The 25,655-nt window shown below is 38.6% G+C and overlaps 5 protein-coding genes across 6 annotated transcripts; 1 reads left to right on the forward strand and 4 right to left on the reverse strand.

The window, feature by feature from the left end:
• Positions 1–171: 171 nt before the first annotated feature.
• Positions 172–13,657, reverse strand: LOC130414283 (unconventional myosin-Va-like). Its single transcript, XM_056740116.1, is given in 41 exon segments — positions 172–832; positions 931–1,011; positions 1,098–1,272; positions 1,375–1,657; positions 1,989–2,139; positions 2,342–2,428; positions 2,519–2,673; positions 2,786–2,926; positions 3,236–3,329; positions 3,430–3,628; positions 3,725–3,805; positions 3,922–3,953; positions 4,094–4,318; positions 4,424–4,480; positions 4,564–4,701; positions 4,804–4,917; positions 4,991–5,163; positions 5,281–5,374; positions 5,460–5,654; positions 5,721–5,960; positions 6,159–6,315; positions 6,439–6,650; positions 6,797–6,905; positions 7,014–7,100; positions 7,177–7,274; positions 7,359–7,493; positions 8,424–8,507; positions 8,591–8,716; positions 8,796–8,936; positions 9,037–9,118; positions 9,375–9,647; positions 9,817–9,883; positions 9,886–9,915; positions 10,099–10,206; positions 10,392–10,473; positions 10,561–10,704; positions 10,794–10,950; positions 11,122–11,266; positions 11,729–11,900; positions 12,394–12,504; positions 13,512–13,657. Coding segments are annotated over 41 exon segments (5,415 nt in total). The 5' UTR covers positions 13,539–13,657; the 3' UTR covers positions 172–679.
• Positions 13,658–14,568: 911 nt separating this feature from the next.
• arpp19b (cAMP-regulated phosphoprotein 19b) lies at positions 14,569–16,191 on the reverse strand. Its single transcript, XM_056740085.1, has 3 exons — positions 15,998–16,191; positions 15,508–15,630; positions 14,569–15,420 (listed from the first exon to the last, which is right to left on the reverse strand). Exons 1-3 carry the CDS (start codon positions 16,034–16,036, stop codon positions 15,250–15,252), a joined length of 333 nt encoding a protein of 110 aa, XP_056596063.1. The 5' UTR covers positions 16,037–16,191; the 3' UTR covers positions 14,569–15,249.
• Positions 16,192–17,148: 957 nt separating this feature from the next.
• bet1l (Bet1 golgi vesicular membrane trafficking protein-like) lies at positions 17,149–18,528 on the reverse strand. The gene is made up of 4 exons (XM_056740565.1): positions 18,331–18,528; positions 18,004–18,089; positions 17,842–17,898; positions 17,149–17,713 (listed from the first exon to the last, which is right to left on the reverse strand). Exons 1-4 carry the CDS (start codon positions 18,350–18,352, stop codon positions 17,546–17,548), a joined length of 333 nt encoding a protein of 110 aa, XP_056596543.1. The 5' UTR covers positions 18,353–18,528; the 3' UTR covers positions 17,149–17,545.
• Positions 18,529–18,559: 31 nt separating this feature from the next.
• kcnj11l (potassium inwardly rectifying channel subfamily J member 11, like) lies at positions 18,560–22,719 on the forward strand. Its single transcript, XM_056740564.1, has 6 exons — positions 18,560–18,717; positions 20,027–20,217; positions 20,337–20,573; positions 20,776–21,045; positions 21,135–21,342; positions 21,428–22,719. The coding sequence occupies exons 2-6, from the start codon at positions 20,059–20,061 to the stop codon at positions 21,859–21,861; spliced, it is 1,308 nt and encodes a 435-aa protein (XP_056596542.1). The 5' UTR covers positions 18,560–18,717; positions 20,027–20,058; the 3' UTR covers positions 21,862–22,719.
• A 704-nt stretch (positions 22,720–23,423) lies between these two features.
• LOC130414389 (CD59 molecule (CD59 blood group)) lies at positions 23,424–25,295 on the reverse strand. Of its 2 annotated transcripts, none has more exons than XM_056740259.1 (4): positions 25,155–25,295; positions 24,708–24,773; positions 24,484–24,624; positions 23,424–23,947 (listed from the first exon to the last, which is right to left on the reverse strand). In XM_056740259.1, the coding sequence occupies exons 2-4, from the start codon at positions 24,760–24,762 to the stop codon at positions 23,736–23,738; spliced, it is 408 nt and encodes a 135-aa protein (XP_056596237.1). In that variant the 5' UTR covers positions 24,763–24,773; positions 25,155–25,295; the 3' UTR covers positions 23,424–23,735. The 2 variants fall into 2 exon arrangements, with proteins under 2 accessions (XP_056596237.1, XP_056596238.1); XM_056740260.1 differs by having other exon boundaries at positions 24,708–24,780; positions 25,153–25,228.
• Positions 25,296–25,655: the final 360 nt, after the last annotated feature.

A 25,655-nucleotide genomic window follows, 5' to 3' on the forward strand; every position in this document is an offset into this window, starting at 1 on the left:
TGTCAGTCAGTTTACCATATTTAAAATATATTTCTAATTTTTTAATCTCACAATTTTAAGTAAATTCAGTTTTCATCTTCAGTTCTTCATGATTCTTTTTTTATTAATTTAACCTTAAAATTATTTGTAGCTCGTTTTTTTCAAAAAGGTCTACACATAAACTTAAGTTATTACAACTTGAGTCCTTTGACTTTAATGTTGTTTACTGGGTTAATAAGCATGTTTTAAGACATAATGACATTTCAGTTTACAATGCACAAGTTACAATCTACACTATATGCCACACAATAAGTAGCTTCATATATTATGTCAATACTTTTTTTTCACAAACTTTGCATAAAATACTTGATATTCCTAAATCAGGGCCAAATAGGGTTGAGTATATGTCAAATATTTTTAACCCCACAAAAAAATGCAAATGTAATACAAAGGCTATTTCTAGACTATACAGCATATAATATATATGTTAAATCATGACAAAACGTTCCAACATTTACAAACCTTTACAAGTGTCTCATAAATGCATGACAAACAAACAGTAAATTGTGCTTATAGTTCTAAAAAATATCTAATTTGAACAACAAGTGACAAGATTCTGTATTCAGAGGGTGTTGCTACAATATCCAACGCCTTTGGTTTGCAGATGAACATTGTTCTGTATGACATCACTAGTCTCTTTTCAAACCCGTGTGAGGAAGTTCAGATTGAGGCTGCTGGGCAGCTGGATGGTTTCCAGGGCTACAGGTGAAGGGTTGAAGGGAAAAGTAACCGGGAAAATGATCTTCGCATCCATCAGCAACTGAGAAGATTCCTTACGGTCCTTTAATAAAGTCTGTAGAGAGGAGGAAGAAGTTTCTAATGTAAACCACATGAATGAAGGATATAACTTCTGTTAAATACTATAAAACAGTAACCGCTCAAATGACTCGCCTGTGTGGACTTGATGAATGATATAGATACTCTCTCCTCAAACTCATTCATAGGTGTGTACAAGCTGAGTATTTTCACAATCTGTCCGAGAGCGAAACAGACACACATTAGAACATCTGAGAGGCTTGTATATACAAACACACACTCACTCAAACACAAACACACACCTGTTGGGATGTGAGCGCAGTACACATAGTACAGATGGCCTCAGCATCATCCTGGCTCTTCTTTTTGATCTGTAAAAGTTGAGCGGCCTGGATCAGAGGCTCCAAACTCTCACGTGCTCCACTGCCCTGAAGATCTTTATCCAGCAGCCACTCCTCCAACTGACAGACATTGTACCTGATGAAAGAGAAAGAGATGCAAGGCATTGAGTTTCAAGCGTGCAGTGAAATAAAAGTGAAAAGCTAAGAATAAAATCACTTAAAGGTGATGTGATAGTACCTGATCTGTAGACCTTTACTCCAGGAGCACATGTCTTTGCGCAGCAGCAGGTTGTTCAGCGTGACGCAGCAGATGATGTAAAACTGCTGTTTGATGACACGTCTCACCAGCTCGCCGTCATTGCCGTGCTGCAGCAGCGTGTAGTAACACACATCCAACTGTTTTAAAACTGACTCCAGAGTGTGAGAGTTGTCCTCTGGAAAACTGTACGTTCGTTTCCTCATGCCGGTGGGTTTGACGCCCATCACGCCCTGGATGGTCTCCTGCTCCAACATAGCTGGGGCTGAGGTGATGGTGAGAGGAAAAGAAAGAGTGAAGAAATGAAGGTGGAAAGGAGAGAAAATGATAAGACCATATAAAATGCATCATGAAAAGATGTAAAATAATATCAGCTTTTCCAAACACTACTCCGTCTTCCATTGGTCAGACAAAATGCCATTGGCTGAGCTCAACAAACGGACAAATGTTTTGATGTTCAGGAGCAAAGTAGAAATGACAAATTGTCTTTGCATATATGACCAGTAGAGAAGTATTTGAACATCCAAAAGTACAACTATTGCAACTTCCGGTTCACAGAGACTTTAAGTGTCACTATCATAACCACCGTGTCTCACCGATCATGGGCTGTAGAATATTCTCCATGACTTTGATGAGCTGTTGGTAGATCTGAATGGCCAGATCGCTCAGAACCTGACGGTACTCGGAGAGATCAAAATTTGTCAGGGAGTGTTCGTTCTGCCGAGGCGTGTTGTACTTTGTGTATTCCTGAAAGAATGAAATTATGGTATGCAAGGGCAAGATCCAAATGATAAAACATGCATGCACAAACACACAGATCTCAAATAGTTTATTATACTGAAACATGCAGTGGACTGAATCAAAACATTAAACTTGTTAAATTCTTGTCAAAAAATACCCATAATGTTGAAAGAAAATGCTTGGAATATACTTATAACACCACGCTTACCTCTTCTCCACTGTACTGCTTGAGACAATGTAAGAACCGACAGGTGTTTGCCAACCAGAAGGAAATAGTTTCAAAATCTCCCCTTTTCTGTAAAGACATCCCATACAATTGACATTTATTATCACCTTTATAGTAATACATTATTTAACAACTCTCTACTTCAAATCATTCCTGCACCTTCAGCACGTTCTTAATAGCGTAGATGGAGGAGTTCAGAAGGGTGGAGACCCGCTGGTCATCGTTGGCGTAGTCGGCGTGCCGCAGACACATGAAGAGAATGTAAGCGGGCAGACCTGGGATCAGATTGACCGCTACGCCTTTGGGTTTGAGCTCTGAAAGACACATCATAAAAGTCTGATCTGAAGATAGTTATCTACAGAGACAAAACACTAAGGTTGTGTGAGTTTGTAAATGTTTTGTGTGCGTTTGTGATGTTCAGAATACCTGTGATAAGAGTTTTGTGCAGTTTGTTTTCGTCCTCTTTTCTGTACTCCAGCATGCCCCGGAAGTCTCTCTCTTTACGAACGATACTGACTGTGCAACCGCTGTCGCCCACGTGACTCTCTGGAGAGGCCTGATCATGACCTGATGCCATCACCAAAAAATATATGAGAAAAAACATCTGGAGTGGATCCCCATGAATCTTATTGTATGTTAGTTTAGTTAGTTAGTCAAATTATACATAATTATATAAACAGAGTAAAAAACTGGCTTAACATGAAGGACAACAATAGATTTTTTTTTTTTTTTTACTTTTTTGTGTTATCCTTGAAAAATGTCTTGTTTTTCATCACATTTTTGTCTAATAATTCAAATCAACTTTTCTGACATGCAGGACAAAAGGTCCTCAGAAAACTGATTTCTTAGTACTGAGATTGTTGTTTATGCGATTACCTTCAGCATCCCCGAATTTTTTCGCATAGTTCTTCAAGTATTTCTTTAATTTGCGGATCATCTTGTCCTGTTTCCCCATCTGCTCCAAAAGGTCCTACAATTTATATGAATCATTTTAATATAGTTTAAACACAACGTATTGTCTTCTCCATCCCTATAATACACATGCACTGTGTATGTGTGTGTACGCTCACCATGTTTTGCTGCGCGAGGCGACTGATCTCGTGCTGAAGGCTCGCTTGTATTCGGGCATCTTGCGGAAGCTCCAGACTGTCAGACATCATCTGCTGCTGCTGGTTGAGCTCCGCCCTCAACCGCTGAAGCTCCGCCCTCATGCTCTGCGCCTCCTTCTCGTGGGACTCTCCCTGAGTTTGTAACTGTGTCTCCAGTAACCTGCAGAAAGAATATATACACTTCACCTACAATATAATTTTTTTCATGGATAACTTTTTCGTTGGTGTGTTTGTGATCATTCAATCTTCTTCTCGCCTGTTTGTCTCCTTCAGGCTCTCATAGGCCATCCAGAGCTCTCCATCCTCATTGAGCTCGTGAAGATCCAACGTGGGCGATCTGAGAAAGTTACACAAACGTGTCATGAGAGGATGACATCATCCTGCTATAGTGTTGTGCAACATCTGATTGACAGATTAAATCCAGATTAATGAGAAGAATGGAGGATGATGTACCTGCTCGAGTCACCCGAATCACCTTCTCTTTCCTGTAAAGTACAAGGATTTTATAGAGCAACCTGTAATGTTTTTACTTCAACTGATATTGAGGATTAAATTCACTCTGTATTGAGGGGAATTAAAATATATTTGACCTATTGAAATAAATCTGCATGTTTTAAAGCTTTACCTTGTATTTGTAGGCCTCCTGGCTGACCAGCTGAGATCTAAGGATAAGCACCTCCTCCTTTCGCACCTCAAGCTCCTCATTGGTGGAGTTGAGCTGCTCGAGGACCACGTTATAGGCCTGACCTCCACGGGACGCCGCTTTCGACCCCGCCCCCTTACCGAGAGACTGACGGAGCTCCTGAAGATCCTTCTTCAGTTTCTTATTGTCAGACTCCAGCTCCTGACGCTGCGAGCAAAAAATAAATAAAATACACATTTATTACTCCAAATGGTAGACTAACACAAGTTTCTTAAGGAAGTTCGTTTTGAGGGAAACAAATGTCTTTCGTACCTTTAAGGCTTCGAAATCTCTCTCAGTCCCTAAAACTCTCCGACATTCTTCAAGTTCCTGAGAAAACGTACATGAGTGGCGAAATCAGTTTTTTATCTCAAACGAAGTGGACGATAGGATTGTCAGGTGTGTTTCTTTACTTTCGTCCTCTCCTGTTGTGTCTGCTCTTCTTTGCTATCCATCTCACTCTGCAGGTCCATCTTCTCATTCTCCAGCTCAGTAACTCTCCTCTGTAGTTTCAACAGGAGGGACACGTCTGCTCCCGTCTGCGCAGCGTCCTACAAACATAAAAACCACCAGAAAGCATGAAGAACATCAACATATGCAGGAACATCAGGAGAAACATCTCTCTGCTACCATAGTCACCCTATCAAACTGACCTCTTTAACCAGCGAACTGACCTCTGACCCCGTGAGGTCAGAGACGTTAGCACTCTCTGATTGGCTGTAGCTGTAACCGGAGTCTGCTCGGTTATGACCAAGCTTGGAGAGATCCTGTTCAGAAAGATCATTTATCATTGAATCGTTACATTTTCTCTACGGTAACCGTAAGATATCTTTATCTTACTGCAGCAGGTTCTTTTTCTGATCTCAGATCAGCGTAGCGCTCCTCTAGTTTAAGATGTTCGGTCAGAAGGTTCTGGTATCGGAAGCGTTCCTCGTTCAGTTGTGACTGAAGTTCCTCAGTGATCTCCTGATTGGTCGAGTCCAATTCTTCTCTTTTGGTTGAGTCCAACTTTTCTGTTGATGAAAAAAAACAATAATTATAAATCGTTTTCCAAATATGACTGAAATAGCTCACATAAATTTATGCTGATCTGAGAGCAGCTTTCGCAGATTAAAGCCATAAAAACCCACCTGTTAATTCCTGCTCCCGTTCCTGGATCAGTTTCTCCATTTCCTCTTTCTCGCTCACCAGGAGTGCGTTTCTCTCGTTCAGCTCAGTAACCATCTGCAGAAAACAGTGAGATGACTTACCACACTTTCATCTTACAGCTGTAAATGTGTAGATCGTAAAAAGTATTTCTCCGACTCACCTGTTTGCTCTTCTCCAGCTCTTGACGGACCTCCTCCAGCTCCTCTTGCAGCGATGACACTTGTTCTCCACGGTGACGAGCATCCTCTTCAGCCACCTGAAGAGTCCTGAGCTGCAAGTGCAACTTCTCCAACTCGGCGGCACTGTGGCTCTCCATAATGCTTGTTCTCTCTGAAAGCTCTCGGTTCTCCTTATGCTAAAACAGATAGATTGTGAGTCTCCACGAGAGAACATCAGGAGAAGAACGCTGGAGATCATTTACCTGCTCATTCAGTTTCCACTGCAGCTGCATGATCTTGTTCTCCATGCCGACGTTGAGCTTCTTGAAGTGCTCGACGGATCTGGCCTCGATCTTGAGTTTCTTGAGATCTCGTCGGGCCAACATCCTGCGCACGCAGCACTGCAGATACAACACGGCACGTCTGATGCGACGGTAACGCCAGCGGGCCAGGAAGCCGCGCACCCAGCGCTGGATCAGTCGAGCCTTGTGCTCATACACCAACTGGAGACAAAACAAGACAACATGGTTTTTAATGCGACTTTCATCCCAAACCTCAACAAAAGAAACATTTAATACAATCCGAAAATTAGCAATTCAAAATCAAATTTAGCTAAAAATATACATAAACGGGCTTGATTTCTAATTTCACGTTGATTCGCGCTAAATCATCTGTAAATAACAGTGCTTTTGGTCTCATACCTGTTTGTATTCCACTCTGGCCGCGTAGCCCCGCAGTAACCTCTGAATGAGAATCGCTGAAGCTTTCTGTCGCAGGAACTGTTGTCTCGCTGCCCACATGCGAATATTCTTCTGAAAGATCACTGCTGCCCGTGTCCGTCTCAGGGTCTCGCACAAACTGTAGGAGGACAGTACTTGGTACTTAGAAAACTTTTCTTTTTTGTGTCAAGCTATCAGAACTACATGAGGATTTGGAAATAGTTATACAAGTTGTATATATTTATTGGCTCTTGGCACCCACCAGCGAGCCTGGTATCCCCTCACGTATTTCTGTATGGTGATGGTCGCCTGACGGATACGCAGGTACTTCTTGCGAGCGAGCCAGCAGCGAATGGTCTTCTGGATGTTGATGCAGGCTTTACGGAGTTTGTCTGCCCTCAGCTTCTCCAGATAAGCCACCTGTCCAGACCGGAAGAAGATCTTTGTTTTTCCAAACTGGTATTTATCCTTGTCCTGGAGAGAGAGAGAATAAAATATCTTGTATTGTCAAGCTAAACTATTAAACTGCTGATCTGGTTTTGAAAGAATAATAAAAAATGATTATGATACAGTGATCTTTTTGTACACTAATGTGTCTTCGCGGTTGTAAAAGGTGCTACCTCCACGAGCCGCTCTAGAACATTCTGGCAAGTGAGTTTTCCATCGGAGAGGATTTCTTTTTGCTTCATGAGAACACGATAGCGACTAAAGAACTCCTGATAAGTCCACCTGACCAGAGCGAAAGAAACATAACAGTGTGCAGTGGATGGAGAATCATGTTTGTTGTATATGTACGCTGGCAATGCCATTTCGGTGCTCAGTCGTTTCAACACGTACCTGGAAGGGAAACCGGCGGCTGAGATCCGAATGGTCTCGAGGACTCCACATGCTCTGAGCTGCTGAACTGCTCGATGAGGGTCCATCCTACAGACACAGAGAGAAAACTTTAATGACTTCATATTACACGACTGAAAATGTTTGTGGTGCTAAGATGACCAACATGAAGGGAGCTTTGATGTCGTTGGGTTTGATACAGCGCACGTAGTGTGGGGTGGTGGCATTGAGCGTCTCCATGAGCAGGTGCAGAGAATTTCGGAACTGAACGGAAGACAAGAGTTTGATTTTTTAAATGAAGGTTGTAGCTTTTGAAGCCACAGATTTTTGTTATCGCTCATTTCTAACCTGCAGTCCGACAGATTTCTTGTGCTCTCTGAGTGACTGGGTGGTCCGTCCGATCTTTGCGCGGCTGGACGGTGCTGTGGTTTTTGACGCTGGAGGGGTTTCTTCATCCTGGAAGAGCTCGACCAGCAGGGGGAACTGTGGGTAAATAGTAGTAAGGCCCATTTGACATACACGACACTTTCTTTATGGTACTTGTGATCATGGGTGAACATTATAGAGTTCTAAAGGTTCTCAACTGCTTCTCCTTCAGAACCCATATGTTACTTTGCATATAAGTGGTAAATAAACACAGTATCAAACGTGTTTACTGTACAAAAATTAAAAAAACAAAAATAATTCATGTATAAAAATAAAAAAAATACATGTGTTGTTGTATTACCATATATTGTCTTTATTGTATTATTCATCTATTATCCTTGCTTTAATTATAATTTATGTAAATCTGCTTTGCAACAATGATAGCGGTAGAATAGGGCTGTCAAACGATTATACGCATCCACAATAAAACGTTGTGTTTACATAATATATGTCTGTGTTCTGTGCATGTTATTTTTGTATTTATAACCACAGAAACATACAGATACATGTATATATATATTTAGAAAATATTTTTATGAATTTATATTGACCAATTATTGTAATTATTTATAAACGTTTATTTATTTGTATATTTCATAGTTTTCTTAAATATATATATCTGTGTTTATAAAGACAAAATTTATAAGAAGACATAAATTATGTAAACACAAATTTTTATTCTGGATGGGATTAATTCTGATTAATCGATTGACAGCCCTTGAATATAACTGATTTGAACTGAATGCTTAATTCTTCTTTATTTATTTATTTGGTCATGTGTGTCTTGCTAAATATATAACTAAAGTTTTGACTGGTCTGTGATTCATAAACTGAACAACAGGTGGCGATATTTCTCCAAAGTCATGGTCCTTGGAAGCAGAAAAAACCTTCACAAGCTACAACACGTTCACTGTTCTCAATGTTGTGCACGAGAAGCAGAATATACGTGGCAGTAATGTTTGGTGAGCTGTCCTCACGTTCACACACCTTGCTGGCCTTTAACACGTTGATTTGTTCCTCGTTGACTGTGTCTTTGTTCTTCTCCAGAAACCCATCACACTGATATTCAACCTGAAACAGAATGACTGAAAGATGAAGCAGTACCACATAATAAGGGCCCGTTTGTGTGTGTGTTTTTTGAGACTCCCGTTTACCTTGTCTGCAAAGTGCTGAATGATAAAAGCCGTGTTGGACATACGTGGCTTCTCAAAGTGAGAGCTTTTCTTTAAGTGGGTGTTGTACAACTTCTGCGCCCAGGACTCATCTGAACCTCTGGGCATCTTGAGAAATTAATCCCGTAATTAAACACATTTATCATGACCAAACCTCAGAAATTATAAAACGATTATGACTCTTTACAGTGCATTCTTCATCTAAAAGATCAAGCAGCCCCATCTTGGCTTCGATGAGGTTGATGCACGGCTGGTTGTCATAGAAATCGATGAGCGTCCAGGGGATCTGCTCTTTCATGTACTCCTCCTGCTCCAGCTTGAACACGTGCTGGAGGGGAAATGCTTTGTGTGAGTTGTGATGTGCACGGACATGACAGATAATTTCATGAATGTTCGTTCACAGCTAGCATGTCTTTGAAAATGCGGACCATGTTAAACTGCTGCTGGAGCTTTTCATTGGCGTAATTGATGCAGAACTGCTCGAAGCTGTTCACCTCGAAGGTCTCGAACCTGCGTGACGGAAATAAATATATGTTTGTGACACAAATGCTGATTACTAAACAAAACATTTGATGTTATCGTTAGCTTTAAAGTCTCGACAATTTACAAACAAAGTGAGCTTAAACAAACACAGCACAAAGATGTTTTTCAGCCAAGTGCAAACATTCAAACAAAACAGTGAATGTTTACAGAATGTGTTTGTCTATTGTTGTGGATATTTGCGTATCAATTATGCATAAACACGCAATAACAGAACTTCACCCACCCGTAGATGTCCAGCACACCGATGAACGAGTGAGGTTTTGAAGAAGTGCTCAGAGCTTTGTTGACCTCGCCGACGATCCACGAGAACAGTTTGGCGTAAATGTGTTTGGCGAGAGCGTCGCGGCCGTTCACCGCCTCTGTTCTAGTGACGGGCTTGTTTAAGGTCTCTGTGGCGGTCTTGAGTTTTCTGTGGCACAGCCAGTGAGCCATGGACTCGTGCGACACTTCGGTGAGGTCACAAAACACTGCAAGGTGGTCGCTTTCATCCTGGAGAACCACAAATTTAATGCAAGGAAATGCAATAGGCGTAAAATGCTAATAAAACAAATTAAAAATGCAGCATATTGCAGGCTATAATTTAAAGTGGTACCAAAGTCGTTTTTTACATAAAGAATGCATAAATGTTAAGATAATATAGATATTAAGAAAACTTACAGAGACACCTGCAGCCAGATGAACCCCTCTCTTTCATCTCCACATTACCCAGGTGAAGGATCGCAGACAGGATTTGAATAAACCCATTTGGTACGTCTCAGTAATTCCTGGTATGAGAAGATATGGACATATCAGTGTACATATGAAGTTATGTACAGATCAAAAAAGTATGATATGATCTCTTTAACGTATTGATATTAAATATAACAGACAATACTCAGAGGACAAGCATGATCTGGGTCCACAGAACACCTCAACATCACGGCATTATGGAAGTAGTTCATTCATACCCAGCAGTGAAAAGGCTTTCCTGGTGGCGTTCATCTCTTTAAAGTCATCCACACCCTCTATGACCGGACTGCTGCCTTGATTCGTGTAAGGGAAGTCCTCAGTGCTACCTTAAGAGAGAGACTGGTTATTCACAAGAAGATTTTTAAACTACCGGCACACAAAATACCAGTTTTCTATTCCTATAAATCTGCCGTCCACAACCCAGTCTAACCATCAATGCTGATGTTTGTTTACATGATAGAGAATTAGAAACACAGAGACTGTTGTGTATGAGGTACAATAGATATCATACCTAACTTCAGAGGGGCAAATTCAGGTAGATGAGCACAGGCACAAAGCTGATAGAAGATATGATAGTTTCTCTCCTCGCTTGCCTGAAACAAGAAACCAAAACCGATCACTTTACTCTAGAACGAGAATATAGCTTTTCACAAACTTATAAAAAGATAAATGGCTGTAACCTGAAATACAACTCTGGATTTCTCCAGCAGGTACGTCCTCATGTTTGCCCCGATGATCTGATGCCTCCTGTCGAACCCGATCTCAATGTACTTCCCAAAGCGACTGCTATTGTCGTTTCGGGTTGTTTTGGCATTTCCAATAGCCTGAACACAGATACAAGAAAATCTGGCACGTCAGTTTAAGATCAATTTACGTTTTTGTAACATATGCTTATAAGATTGGTTTTAAAGACCTCCATGATGGGGCTGGACGCCAACACTTTTTCCTCCACACAGGTCTCAGCCGAGGAACCGCTGACCGTGGCAAAGTAACGCATGGCGTATTTGGCAGAAACAGTCTTCCCTGCACCAGATTCCCCACTGACGATGATAGACTGATTCTTCTCATCTCTAAAAGGAGTACGGATTCATGCCATAAATGACAGACAATGAAGCTTATGTTCTTGCTATAGCTGTTGTCCGTGAGATGGGAACTTTTTACATGAACAAGCATATAGATTATCACAAAACCCACCATATATGTTATGATCCTGAACATGTAATGAACACATGTGCATATACCTGGCCATCTGTTTGAAAGCCTCCTCGCCCACAGCAAATATATGAGGGTCCATATCCCCCATGTTCTGCCCACTGTATGCATTAATGATGTCTGATTGATAGATCGACAGCTTTTCATAAGGATTAATGGCAACCAGAATGATCCCTGTGTTTAGAGTAAATCAACTATTAGTTATGATGTCAAAGGTCAACATAAGTCTTCAAATATCTTTTTGACTTTGAATACTGTATGCAAAGTCTTATAATCTATAAGCATGAGTCCATATCTCAAAGTCTAAATGTACCAATGCATTACAGATGACATAAGACCTACTGAGTCGTATTTTATGATTCATAACTTTAGCTTGCAGCACAGAGGGTATCCAATGTCTATTTAACAAAAAATCCTATTAAAAAAAATCTAGTTTTGTGAAAAGAAAGAAATAGTGGAAATATACAGAATATCACTGTGTAAAGTAAAAAAATAAAACCAAACAGACAAAGACAAACAAGGCTGGAGTTATGTTGGCAGTCTGCCACCGATCTGAAAGTCTGATCTATGATCTTAATATATCCACTCTGCAACGTCACGGCCAGCTGATGTGATGTGTCAGCGGTTCCTGATTACCGCAGTAAGTGTAGATAAGCTTGCAGTCTGTGAATCGGACCCGGAGGTTGTGCAGCACGGCGGGTTCGTGGAGATAGCTGAGAGCCGTGAGGTCATTCTCGCCCACCAAGATGTCTGGATTACGGAGAGGGGGCAAGACGGTATTCTTTGGATCCAGTTTGTACTCAGACTCCTGCCAAGAAAACACTAGAGTTGAAAAACTATGAAGGTGATCTATGATGTTCTTAATTTAAGTTGCACGTGACCAAAGAGGTCTGGGAGAGGTTCTTTAGAGCACCGTGTCCTCACTTGCATAAATGCTGAAACATGCAAGGAGCTTTTCATCGGCTTGACTGCAGACCATTGAAAATCAAATGAGAAACCTCCACATCTGAGTATTTCCAGGAAAACAAGCTCATGTTAGAGTTCCTTTGGCCCAGTGAGTTCACACTCTTTGATAACATTACACCGGTTTTCCCCAGTAAACCATAAATTGTGCAAACAGTCCAGTTACTGAAATATGCCATTGGGTTCCAATCCACACCCATTTTTTTTCACAACGCTCTGCTCTCTTCACCAGCCTGACTCAATTCTGACTCATTTCTGCCTTGAACTTGATTCAAGCCGACCTTGCCATTTCCTTCATCAAAAACAGCAGATCAGTGTATGTGGAAAAAGTTTCTCACCGTGCCATCCTCCAGCTGTAGATGAAGGACATTATCTACAGGTCTGTAGTCAGCGGTCAGTTCTGCTGATCTCCACACCTCTGCGGTGTCTGGGATCCAGATCCGAGCAAACTAAAGGAGATGAACATTTCAGATACAGAACTTCAGAACTTCTGAATAAAATGATCTCATCCCGAAGTGTTTTAAAATTGCTTTTGTGAATTATAGTAATTGTTGTTTTTGTATGTCAGGCATCAACGTTTTATAAATGCATTCCCTTCATTATACATTATACAATACTGGTTCCTATTTTATGAATCATCAGATGTTTACCATTAAAATCATTACATGATGTGATGTGTTTTGGGACTTATTCCAGTAGGATTTAATTGTGTTTTATTGGTTGCCATACAGCCGTGCTGAAAAAAACTATAGAAACCATTACAGAAATTCTATTGGTATCCATTCATTTTACAGCAAGCCGCTGAAAAAACAATAGAAACTTATTAAATATTTTAAATACATAACTGGTTTCTATTTTATGTTTACCATTCAAATCATTACAAAATTCCTTTATGTGTGTGTTTTGAGACTTATTCCAGTAGGATTAAATGGTGTTTTATTGGTTCCCATACAGCCCTGGGTTTTTTAACCTAACGTAAGGGTTTTCTATAGGTTTTAATGGGAACTGTAATGGTTCTACAGCTATGTGATGGATTCTATTGGTGGGATGTTACATCCTACTGGAATAATGCCCAAAACACACAACAAAAATGGCATTTTGTAACGGTTTTAATGGAAAAAGCTAGTGGTTCCTAAGGCTTTCATTGTAAACTATTAGAATTTCTGTAATGGATTCAGTTGGGGTTCTTTCACTAAAACTCAACACATTACAAATATAAAGCCACAGAGACCAATGTTCCCATTAAAACAATTAAAATCCTACAAAATCATTAAACTATTAGATTGTCTATGATAGTTTGGTTCATGTTTGTTTCAACAGGGTTATGCGAAAAAAATAGCAGTCCCTTTAATAAAGTCCATCAAAGTTGCAATGAGCAAAAATGTTTCACAACCCAGTTTAAACCACAAATGTAACATGTAGCGGTTTGGATCATTTAATGTTTCAACCCTCATACCTTTGAGTACAACTCGGGCGCTGCCATACCGCTTCACTACAGCTTCTTTTACCCCAGAAACATCTCCTCTCTCCGCGTCTGCAGTCGTTTATTAAACAGACACATTGAGAAACGCCAAAGTTTCAGCACAGCACACAGGCTGCTGGTGTTCAAGTGTGACAGCCGCCAGGAAACCCATAGAGCGAGCGCTCGCACGTGTTAACAGTTTACTATGATATACAAACTGTCCTCTAGGGTGCGCTGTGTGGCTCAAACAGCGGAAACTTCCATCATAACTGTTCACATTTCTAGATATTTTTGTTTTATTAGACATATTCGTACATTAAGAAGTATGAGAATAACGAGTTTAGTTTAAATGATGGATATATTAAAATTAAAATAAAGTGAACAAGCTGTGAAAGGGGTTTAAATGGCGACTCATAGTCATCGCAAACAACTGTGATTGGGTAATCTTGATCAGCGCTGAGAAAAGTAACAGTTATCATGTGACGTTGTGGTACATTTGCTATTTAAGAAGATATCAAAACAATTAATTACATGCAAGTAATATAATGAAAAACGTTAATAATCCATGTATAGCATTGCACCATTAAATTACTGTTTTATCGACATAATATGAGAACTAGAGAAGGTTTCCATGTCGTTAGCCCCGCCCATTAAATATTCGGCTATGTTACCATTCCACCCGGCGCGTTATTTTCAATGAGGAAAAGCCGCCGTGGCAATGAACTGACGTGGAAACAGCGACACTTAGTGGCATTCATGATTCTGTGCTCTTTTGACAGAAAATTATCTTATCATACATGAAAGCTTTTGTTGCAAGACCAAGAGACAGATTATTAACAGTTACGCCTAATTTGTACATTATGAACATATAATGTGATGTTATATGTTTGTTAAATAACCTTATTCAATTTAAATAACACAAAGAAGACACCATTTAATTTGCCTGGATGTCTGTTATTGGAATTATTTATCACACGGGGTGGTTACTGAGAGAAGGCAAAAAAAGTCCTCCTTTATAAACCACAGAAAAACTTTGCAGTCAGACAGTACGTGTGCATACAATTTTATTTACATAAACAAGTGAAACCGTTGTGCCAGTAAACTTTTGTACAGCTCAGATAAATCATTAGACGACACAAAGCAACCAAGAGAAGGGCTCAACACACTAAACGTGGGCAACCAAATATCACCCACAAGAGACAGACTGAGAGTTTAAGGCCATATCCATAATTCACAGGTAATGGCAAAGTCAGCAAGCGTAACAATATTTGAGAATAAAACAAGAGCTTCTTCAGGTCAACCGACAACGTTTATGAGGTACAGCCTTTTGTTTCTTATAAAAGGCACAGTTTTGGTAGAAGAGGTGAATAGGAGTGCAGTAATTTTACAAGCATACAGGCAATATTGTGAGAAAAGCATCAAAAAGGTAGTGAGAAAGAGAGAAAAAACGTGTAAAACCTTTAAAAAAATGCCACAAACAGTCATATAACCATGTTCAAAACCTGGCAAGGATGTTGTTAATACACCCGACTACACAGTCAGATCCAAGTTCGATGGTAGCAGCAGTCTACACATAATCTTATCAAAACCTATTTATGTTTTACTGAGAGCAGTGTTACAGGCAAAAGACAGGAGAGTTAGTAAATGCAAAGGGAAATGAACAACACACACAAACACATCATTAGGAAGAAAACAACAGGAATGGCATAGAGACAAGTCTATACAGTCTTTATTAGACTGCGAGTTTGCTGGCCACCAGAGATTGCTTTCTTTGCGGGAGGTCCTGAGGGGTGAGAATGTGGTCTCCGGTTATCTCAGTCTTCTCAGCCGCCGCCGTGGGAAGCTGTTTGTTCTTCATCTTGGCTTTGGCCATATTGTAGTCGCCCGAGTCGAAGTATTTTTGCTGCAATGAAATATAGATCGATGAAAATACAGATATCAACCCACCCAAACAGGAAATGAGACCTGAAGGGTCAATGTTTAAACGTACCCCCTTCTGTAGTCTCTTCCGCAGTAGATCTGACCCACCAGGCCTTACACCCAGATGGGGATAACGAGCCTTGAATTTGGCCTCTTCAGCCTTATCCGGACTTACAACAGTGTCCTGCATTTCCTACATTAGACGTGGAAAGATTTTTTAATGCATTCTGGTGTTATTAAACAACGGTTGGAGGCAAAATATTACACAAGTGCTTGTCAAAACTAAAAAACCCATCGTATACATATTACATCACACAAAAAGAGATTACGACAGCGCAGAAAACAAATACAGTCTGTGAAAATATATACCAAATGTTACATTAAACAAAGAGAGTAGGTTGTTTACATTGCACAGCATCTTGCATTTAAACATGCCAAACTCAGACAGATTTTATGGCCTAACCTCGCATGCACTTAGTAAGATAACTACACAAATAACACAATGTCATTGTGCGATGCGCGGCGGCCTCATATTGCACAACGTGTGTGAATGTTCGAACCTGCTGCTCGACTGTGCTCGCTTCCACTTCACTGGACATTGTGATAAATTAAACGCAAAATAAAAGAAAACAAAATACAAAAAACACTTGGCTTTCTTTCGCCGTGAGTGAGCCGATGTACCGTAATGTTAGCTGTCTGTGTAGGATGTCTAGAAAATACTAATTATCTTCTTTAGGCGCGAGAGGAAGCGGCGAACACGATGAGCGTAAACTCTACCGCCGCCTGGAGATCTGGAGGCGCACAACTACGACATAAAAATGACATGATTGTGGAATAATTTTATTTACATACAAATAATTTATATATTAATAAAATATACTAAGATTGTAAACAAAACCTTAATCATACGGAAAATCTAGGATTATTGATTAATACTTTTTTTCTACATAATTAATTACATATATGTGACCCTGGACGACAAAACCCGTTTTATGGGTCAATTATTCGAAATTGAGATTTTTACATCATATGAAAGTTGAATTAAAGTTTTATTTGGATGTATGAGTTGTTAGAATAGGACAATATCGGGCTGAGATACAAGATGTTTAAATCTCTAGAATCTGAGAGTGCCAAAAAATCAAAATATTGAGAAAATGGCATTTGAAGTTGTTGATCAGGGGCACTGTGGCAGGTCATCCACTCGCAAAAATAAAGTTTTGATATATTTAAGGTAAGAAATTTACAAAATATCTTCATGAAACTTCATGATCTTTATTCAATATCCTTAGGATTTTTGGCATAAAACAAAAATCGATCATTTTGACAAATACCTGTATTTTTAGCTTTTACTAAAAATGTTCCACGGGAACAGCCAGATATTGTCCTTTTCTAACAACTCATACATAAACAGAAAGCTGCTTTATTCAGTTTTCAGATTATGTAAAAATCTGAATTTCGAAAAGTTTAGACCATAAAACTAGTTTTGTAGTCCAGGGTCACATATTTAATAATCTATGGTGTATATACTATGTGTGCAAGAATTCAATGGGGCTGAAAAACATCAACGATAGATAAGACAAACAAGTCTTCTGCTTAATATAAGATGGTACTTAAACAAAAATTGTAATGGAAAAAGTATATAATATAAATTATACTAAAATAACCCGTTTTTTATTATTATTAAACCCCAGAAAATAACACAATGACAACATTACCATTAAAAATTATTTTAATGCACATAATTAGCAAAAAATATTAAAGTCTGTTACATACTCTGCAATGGTACAAATATAAATCATGAGAATAAAAAAATGCTTTTATTCAACTTTAAACCATTATATGAATGTTGGTCCAATGCATGTTTGAATGACTACGAATATATACATTGAATATGTTACTCTAGAGAATGCAAGAGTAAGTTTAAATAAAGGTAAATGTTATACATCATCCAGCCCCAGTCATCTCTTTTCTTAAAGGAAAGATAATCGATGTATTCCTCTTTGAAATCTGCTCATAATGGGATCAAACACAGCATCCGCTTCACGGTGGGAAAACATTTCTCATAAAACTGAGAAACCAAGTGTTCTAAAACTTTACTAAACAACTCATTAGTTCTGGATCCGTGTTACTATGTAGTACAGCAAAAAGAAGACCATCACCAGGCCGATGGACACGTAACAGAGGATCTTCCTGTTGTCTCTGCCCGATCGTACCATCCCGGAAAACCTCTTCACACTTCCAGTCAACAAGCCAGTTGCACTGAGGAAGTTGGAGTCCTTAGTAAACAGAAAAGTCAAACATACGTTACTATTGTGTTAAAGGGAGATGTCACATAGCTTAAAAAGAAACCACACCCCATGTACCAACACGGCAATGGTCTAATGAACATTTGGAGAATACCCACCATGCCATCTAAATATGAATTCTGTTCTTCTGCTTCTTTGTCGATGTCATAAGCCAACTGTAGAAAAGACAAGCCATATTTAACAGATATTCATTTGAAAAGTTTTTACACTTTTAAATGTTGACAATGTAAATGATTAAAGTAACTTTAAGAATAACATACAGATTTCAGTCGAGAAACTTTACTGGCAAGATTATCAGCCATACGCTTGTTTTCAACATCCAGCATATCGTCCACAGCACCATGTCCTGTCAATGACACAAAACACAATTTAATTAAGCTTTTTATATCCAAAATTACACCAACAGGACTTCATATCTGACTAACAACAACATCAGCACCAAGAAAACGGAAACGTTCAACGTATTAGTAAACCAGACATGCAATACCATACCTTTATTATATCTTAAGACATTATAGTTTAAAATCTTAAATAAGAATATAACTACATTTATAAAAACGCAACTCAAAACGCTACGTGTCACTCACCTCGATTCCACGGATCCGCCATCTTTAAAGAGCTAATATGCTAACGACCCACAAACTTAATAAAACGCGTCTAATACCGACAGAAATAGACCCGTTTTACTTTACAGACACTTTAAAACTGTTTCAGTAGCGTACAATAGTAAAATGAAGGCACATTCGTCAGGAGGAGAGCAGCTGAGACGACACTCTCAACGTATCGGAGCCGCGGAGCATTGTGGGATTTGTTTGTCCTCCAGCAGTCATTCTTTTTTTTCATAGGGATGCTGTCCGATAAGGTTTCCAGCTGCTGAACCAGCTATCTGCTTACATTTGCTTGAAACGTTTTATTAGTTATAATTTATCAGTGATTTTAATATGAAATAAAGCGTGCATTTATATGTTGTGCCGGTAAGCCATTTTATTTTTAAGGTGTCACCTTCAGTATGATGATTGTAGTGATCTTGAACGACGAATAACACAATGCATTTAGAGCGATTCCATTAAACCAGACCGTACTTGCACGATTAATTCATTTAGTTGTTTTTTATAATAAAGATGCATTATATTAAATATTACGAATGTTCACTTTTCACAATGTATGACGATCTATGTAGATGGAAAGCAATCGGAGCTGTCGTTTATGGAATATCATTCATATTATTTTTGTTGTTGTTGTTTTTGACAGGATAGGTTTATGATATTTAAGGGTTTTTATTGAATGGATTTTTCTACATAACCTCGATGTTCACCTACAATGAAGATCGCAGTGTCCTCTGAATCCGTACCTTGAAAAGGATCTTATTAAATTTAAACTGATAACAAACTGCATTGCTTTAACATAGATATAAAATGTTTTTGTTAGATGTTTAGATTAACATAAAAAAATGCAATTTGGATTTCTAGGTCTCTTATTTGTGGGTTCGTTCACGTATAATATTATGGAAGCATATTGATAGCAATTTTCAAATTGAAATGTAATTTGCAAAATGCCAATGGATTTTACTAAAATCGCCAAGTCAAATTCCTTGTGTGTGTAAAGATACTTGGTAATAAAGCTCCTTCTGATTCTGATATAAAATGCATTTAAATATACATTTAAAATAACATATGTGCAACATTTGGTGCAAAATGAAAATTCAATCATATAATCTATGTCTGTTCCTACACTACTTTTAATTTGTCAATTAATTGCATATTTTAAATCTGACTCTCTTTAAATTGCAAATTAAAATGCATTCCCAGATTGATTATATATGTTTAAGATAGCCAAGCAAAACTGTAACAAAATGTTTTTTACATAAAATGCATTAGATTTCAAAGGTTGAACATTTCGGATTGCATTTTAATTTACACACAGCTAACTGAATGTTGAAAAATTCAATGTGGACTTGAAAATGCATTTCGAGCTGGCCACGCCCATTCCCCATACGGCGTCATTGCGTGAAGGCGGAGCTTAGGGTATGCATTTTCTGTTTAATTTTGCAACACAAAGAGCGTTAAAAATTATTTTATATATAAAAATTATATAAATTAGTGTATAAACTGACAAATATAAATGGTATTATTCAAAAGTCATATTTATTTCGCACCAAATGTTGCACATGTGTTGTTTTTAATGCATATTTAAAAACGTAAATTTGTTGTCATTTTATATACTGCATTGCCATTTTGCGTATTAAATATAATTGTCCTTTTCCCTTGCTTTTCTTTTTTATAGTGTGAAGCACCTAGCAGCCACAGATTACCAAAATGTTGGCCCGCAAAGGCCTTTTACCAGACGGATATCTGTTGACGCGACTTGCTGAAGATGCCACCCAATCCAGTCGCATCCGGCCAAAGTCACAGCGGGCACGTTTCATCACCAAGAGTGGGTCATGTAATGTTGCCCACAAAAATATACGAGAACAGGTGTGATTCTGTCAATACAAATAAATACTGCATTGGCTTCAAAGAACTGTTGTATTTTTGTTGTGATCAGAAGCAAAAGCGACAGGTTTCTTAATTTATCATCTATTGTCGCTTCTCAGGGCCGATTTCTCCAGGATGTTTTCACAACTATGGTGGACCTGAAATGGCAACATTCCCTTCTCATCTTCACTTCAGCATTCCTCTGCTCCTGGATGCTCTTCGCAATGGTGTGGTGGCTCATGGCGTTCGCTCACGGTGACTTGGAACCTCGAGATCCCAATGAGCCTGGACCCGTGCCCTGTGTGACCTCCATTCACTCCTTTACTTCTGCTTTTCTCTTTTCTATTGAAGTGCAGGTAAGGAACATTTGGGAGACTTGTATGCTTATGATGTCATCACCCATTATACACTATTTACAGAACTTTGTTTACAGTAACAAATTTACTTACTTACAAAAATGTATTTTCATTTTAGGTGAACTTTCCCGGTTATCTCAGTGTATTTGCTATGTTGTTAACAACGATATCAAACCATTTCTAAGTTTTTTTGTAAATTTAGGTGACTATTGGGTTTGGGGGACGAATGGTGACTGAGGAATGCCCGTTTGCCATCATCGTCCTCATCATCCAGAACATTCTGGGCCTGATCATCAATGCTATCATGCTGGGCTGTGTGTTCATGAAAACAGCTCAAGCCAACCGGCGAGCAGAGACCCTCATCTTCTCCCGTAACGCTGTAATCGCACCACGCAACGGCAGGCCCACGTTAATGTTCCGTGTCGGGGATTTGAGGAAAAGTATGATCATCACAGCCACCATACAGCTGCAGGTGAGAAATAATTACACATTTGTTGATTTCAGTTGAACGTCAGTCCAGAGTTTGGCTCTAATATGGATTAATATGTTTTTCATTCGTAGGTAATTCGACGGACGGTGACGGCAGAAGGCGAGGTGATTCCAGTCTGTCAGCTGGACATTCATGTGGAGAACCCTCTAAGGAGCAACGGCATATTCCTTGTCTCTCCGCTTATAATCAGCCACACTATTGATAGAGGAAGCCCGCTGTATGAAGTCTCGGCGCAGTCGCTCGCATCCGAAGATCTGGAGATCGTTGTCATTTTGGAAGGTGAGATGAACTTTCATCTAAGTTGGTGACATGTGCACTCAAGAGGAACAGTCTGTGCACTAATCATTTTTCGTTCCAATAACAGGTGTCGTGGAGACCACAGGTATCACCATGCAGGCACGCACATCCTACACGCCCGAGGAGATCCTGTGGGGTCGACGTTTCGTCTCCATTATGACCGAAGAAGACGGGCGTTACTCCGTCGACTACTCCAAATTTGGGAACACCGTCCCTGTACGGATGCCAGCTCTCAGCGCCAAAGAGCTGGACCAGACCAGGGGCATCCAGGACAGCGGACCCCATGAGGGCAAACCTCAGGGATGGGGGCTGGTGAGGGCGGGCCGAGGCGGGTACCGGAGGGGCGGTGGCAGGGCCTGCGACGATACGGCAGCTAAACCGTGGTACGTCACGGCTGAGAGGGAGGAGGACAAGGAGAAAAAGGGACAGAAGAAAACATTTAAACTTGAGGAGATTGGCAGAGAGATTGAAGAGGAGACGGTGGAAGAAATGAGTGATTAGGGAAAAATTTTGGTAGATTCTTGAAACCTAGAAATAGAAATGACTGAATAGAAATTAGAAGTGACTGGTTCACGTAATAGTCAAACATATGACCAGCATCAATACTTAAAACATGGGCAACTACTGTAATATTTATGACAAACCAGACAATTTTGTCCTATTTTGCAAGTATCATCCAAATGTGAATCTGTAAGAATTTATTCATTGTCATGTCAAATTTTTCTTTCTTTTGTGGAACTCAAAATAAGACATTTTATGGCCGTGTTTTTTTTTGTGGCACCGAATTTAAATTTATCATTAAGCAGATGCTTTTATCAAAAGCGACTTATAATGTTACATTGTGTCTAAATGGGGACCAACTTTTCAAGAGCACAATAAAATGAGAATAAATGTGGACTATACAACTAGGTCTAAATGTGAGTAAATTATGACCGATTTTTCATTTTTGGGAGAACTGTTGCTTTAATGAATTTCAGTGTTTTAACAGAACACTCTTTTTCAGTTTTTTTTGGCAATGACAGTTAAATGTTCGCTTTCCGTTGAAACAAATATGCGGCAGCTTTATTAGTGTGTTTTGGTTTAATAACACTAAACTATTCTATTTCTGTCAAAAGCTATAGTCCATTTGTTTGAAATGTGTCTATTGTAACTACGTGTTAACATAGTGTGTGTTTACATTTCATTGTGGGCTTGTGCAATCGTGTATCATTTTCCCTTTCACATCTCCTGTTTGTGGTCTCTCTTCGAAATCTATATTGTCAACTTTTTAAAGACAATGAGGCAGTCCATGTTGTTGTAACTTTTTACACATCAGTGTAATTATTTATTTGTGTTTTAAGTGCACAATAAAGTACTTGACTTTTTTATCTGACGAAAGGAAATCCTTGAGTTTACTTTTTGAGTTATATCACAGGATTAGGATTTAGCGGATAACTGTACTGTCCGAGATTAGAAGGATCTCGTCTCCGATATAGTAATCTTTATAAACCCACACGAAGACATCTAAAACCAGACATTGAAGCAATTAAAAGGAATCAGGATAATGTGTGAAACATGCCCAAATTTTTATCACACCTCTTTCTGGCACATTCACTAACTTTGAGCTTTATTATAAAATAAAAATAATCAATTTAATATTGTTTCAACATCAAATAAATGAACTTTGGACATTTGGACTCTTTGGGAAAGGTCCCATGAAAGAAGTGTATATTGTACTACATATGGAGATTAGAAATATATTCACCATATTACAAGAGATAGTAAAGTTAATAAACTTAACCGAAGACATTTCTATAACAATACATTGTAGAAATGGGAAGTAGTGGATTTGGGTTCAAATATTGTAGATGTTTAAGTTGTCTTCAGATAAACTTCAGGCTTATGTCGTAGTAAGATTTAATGGACTGGAGCTGTCCACGGTGCTGAACTACGGCCCCTGCTGCAGGTGATTTAAAACTGGACAACTGCCCTCCTGTAACGAACCCTTGTTTATCCGAGAAACGCCTCAAAACATTAATATTTCTTTATAAAGATGAGCAGTGAAAAAACCACAACAGTTTGCTTTTGAAATAGTTATATTATTGATGTAAAAGTATAGGCTTACCTAATACAAATTCATAGAAAACAATCGAGAATTCTTAATGCGTTCTTTATAACATCAGCCAACGTGATCCAAAAAGAAAGACAAATAAAAAGTTATGAAACAAGACACGGAAAACAATAAAGATACAATAAACAAATTAGTATTACAATAAACTTGTTTAAAACGAAATTCAAGCCGTTAGTTCAAACAAAATGTTCACTAAATATCGACGACTGTAGATATCTATAAGTGTTACGAGAACATACAGCTTCCGAGCACACAGCACCATAACTCATGCAGTAAAGCAGAAGCACCAGAGGCCGGTGAGCGCGGCCAGCAGTGGGATGATCGACGCGCGCGCCGCCGTCACTGGAGCGCCGTTACACAGATCTGTGTTACAGCATCTGTATGTGTATTGTGATTGTGATATCGACGGGAACTTCTGCGACAGACGAGAGTTTTCGCAGTCGGTGTAACGAATACACCTGCGAAAGGTTTTTCCACCTGAAAGACAAAAAGCACATGCGAAATTATTTTATATGCATTTATTAGTCTCTTTATAATGGCATTGGATTTACAAGTCAGTTTGGTTTTATTTTAATGCACTTATTTTAGATTATGGTATAATGTACTATAATAATATAATTGTGTTCATTTTTTTCTTATCTGACCATTCAAGCACTATTTGATATTTTAATGTATACAATAAATACAATAAAAATGTGTAATATATATATATATATTTAAATTAAATTAAACAACAGAAACCATCATAAATGTTCTATTCTCTAAACACCATCAAATTCTACTTGAATAAGAGCCAAAACATTTTGGAATATTTGTAATGGTAAACAGTTGTTAATTCTATTTTAGGAATACTAGAATTATATTTTTTTTCAGCAAGTGCAAAAGTAATATAATCCTATTTGTAAACAAACTACCAAATACCAACATAATTGAAAAAAAAACAAATTCTCCCTCATATGGACACCTATGCACTCCTTACTAAAACCATTATTTATTACTATAACCATACTAACCTTTCTCATGGAGATATAAACATGCGTCCTCATACGAGCACGTTTGCTGTGTCGAGCATCGGGCCCCAGTGTAATCCTCACACTTATAGCATTTGAGAGCTGAACCTGCAGAGGACAATCTCATCCCATAATGTTCAACCCCTGTGTCAAATTAAATGCATTGAAGTCATGAACAAAAATCAGACGACAAATTTAAGAATAATAAAAATATGCCTTAAACTCACCTAAACTAAGAGTCACGCAACAGACCAATAGAAACAGTCCAACAAAGAACTTCATTATGGGAAAACCTTCCAGACATAAGAAGTTAAAATAAACCATTAAAATAACTCTACACTGCTTTTCTGCAACTTTCATATAAAACTGGAAACATTTTTAAACTTTCTGGTGTCAGTGAAGTAAATATTTAGATATGGGGCATGGATATTAATATAGAACTACATTGACAGAAGATGGTTTTAATACTTTTATAAGTTACAGAAAACAGCTGATGTCTTTATTCTGAGAAATCGTACAGGTTTGAAAGAATTAAAAAATGATTTAAAGAATGTTTGTTAAACAACACAAATAAAAAAACATACAAAATAATTGCAAATAGCCTTTGCAAACAATCATGTTTGTTTCCAAACCTATAGAAGTTATTATAAAACATGATATTAAATATCACTTACTGTGCTTAAAATGTTTGGATATCACGAAGAATCAAGCTCCTGCGTTGCAGCAATCCAAAAGCATTCCTCGTGCCACCTCTTCCCAGCTCAGCTCTCGCCCAACCTCACCCTTGCCCTACATGAATGATGTCATTGATGCTGGCCAAGACTAAACGGATCCCAAAAGTGTGACGGTACTTCGCAAGATATTTAAGGTTTATTATCACTCTTTCTTAGAAAACTATCATTTTGAAAATAGAAACAAATTCGACTCTAAATGCGATGTGCGTTTCTTAAGAATAAACAACATTGTATTAATTCATACAGGATTTGTTGAGATATATTAAAAAAATCAGTGCATTGCATGGACTTGGTGCCAAAATGTCTCTCAAAACCCCCTACAAAAGTGTCAATAACCAAAATTGGAATTTACTTTCACAAAGACTGTATTAAGAAATAGACTCTCATCAAAAAACATTTATACAGAAAACAAGTGTAATCTAATTGTCTTCTCTGTCAGTA

The sequence above is a fragment of the Triplophysa dalaica genome, chromosome 24 (genome assembly GCF_015846415.1).
Source record: "Triplophysa dalaica isolate WHDGS20190420 chromosome 24, ASM1584641v1, whole genome shotgun sequence".
In the NCBI taxonomy this organism is placed as follows: domain Eukaryota; kingdom Metazoa; phylum Chordata; class Actinopteri; order Cypriniformes; family Nemacheilidae; genus Triplophysa; species Triplophysa dalaica.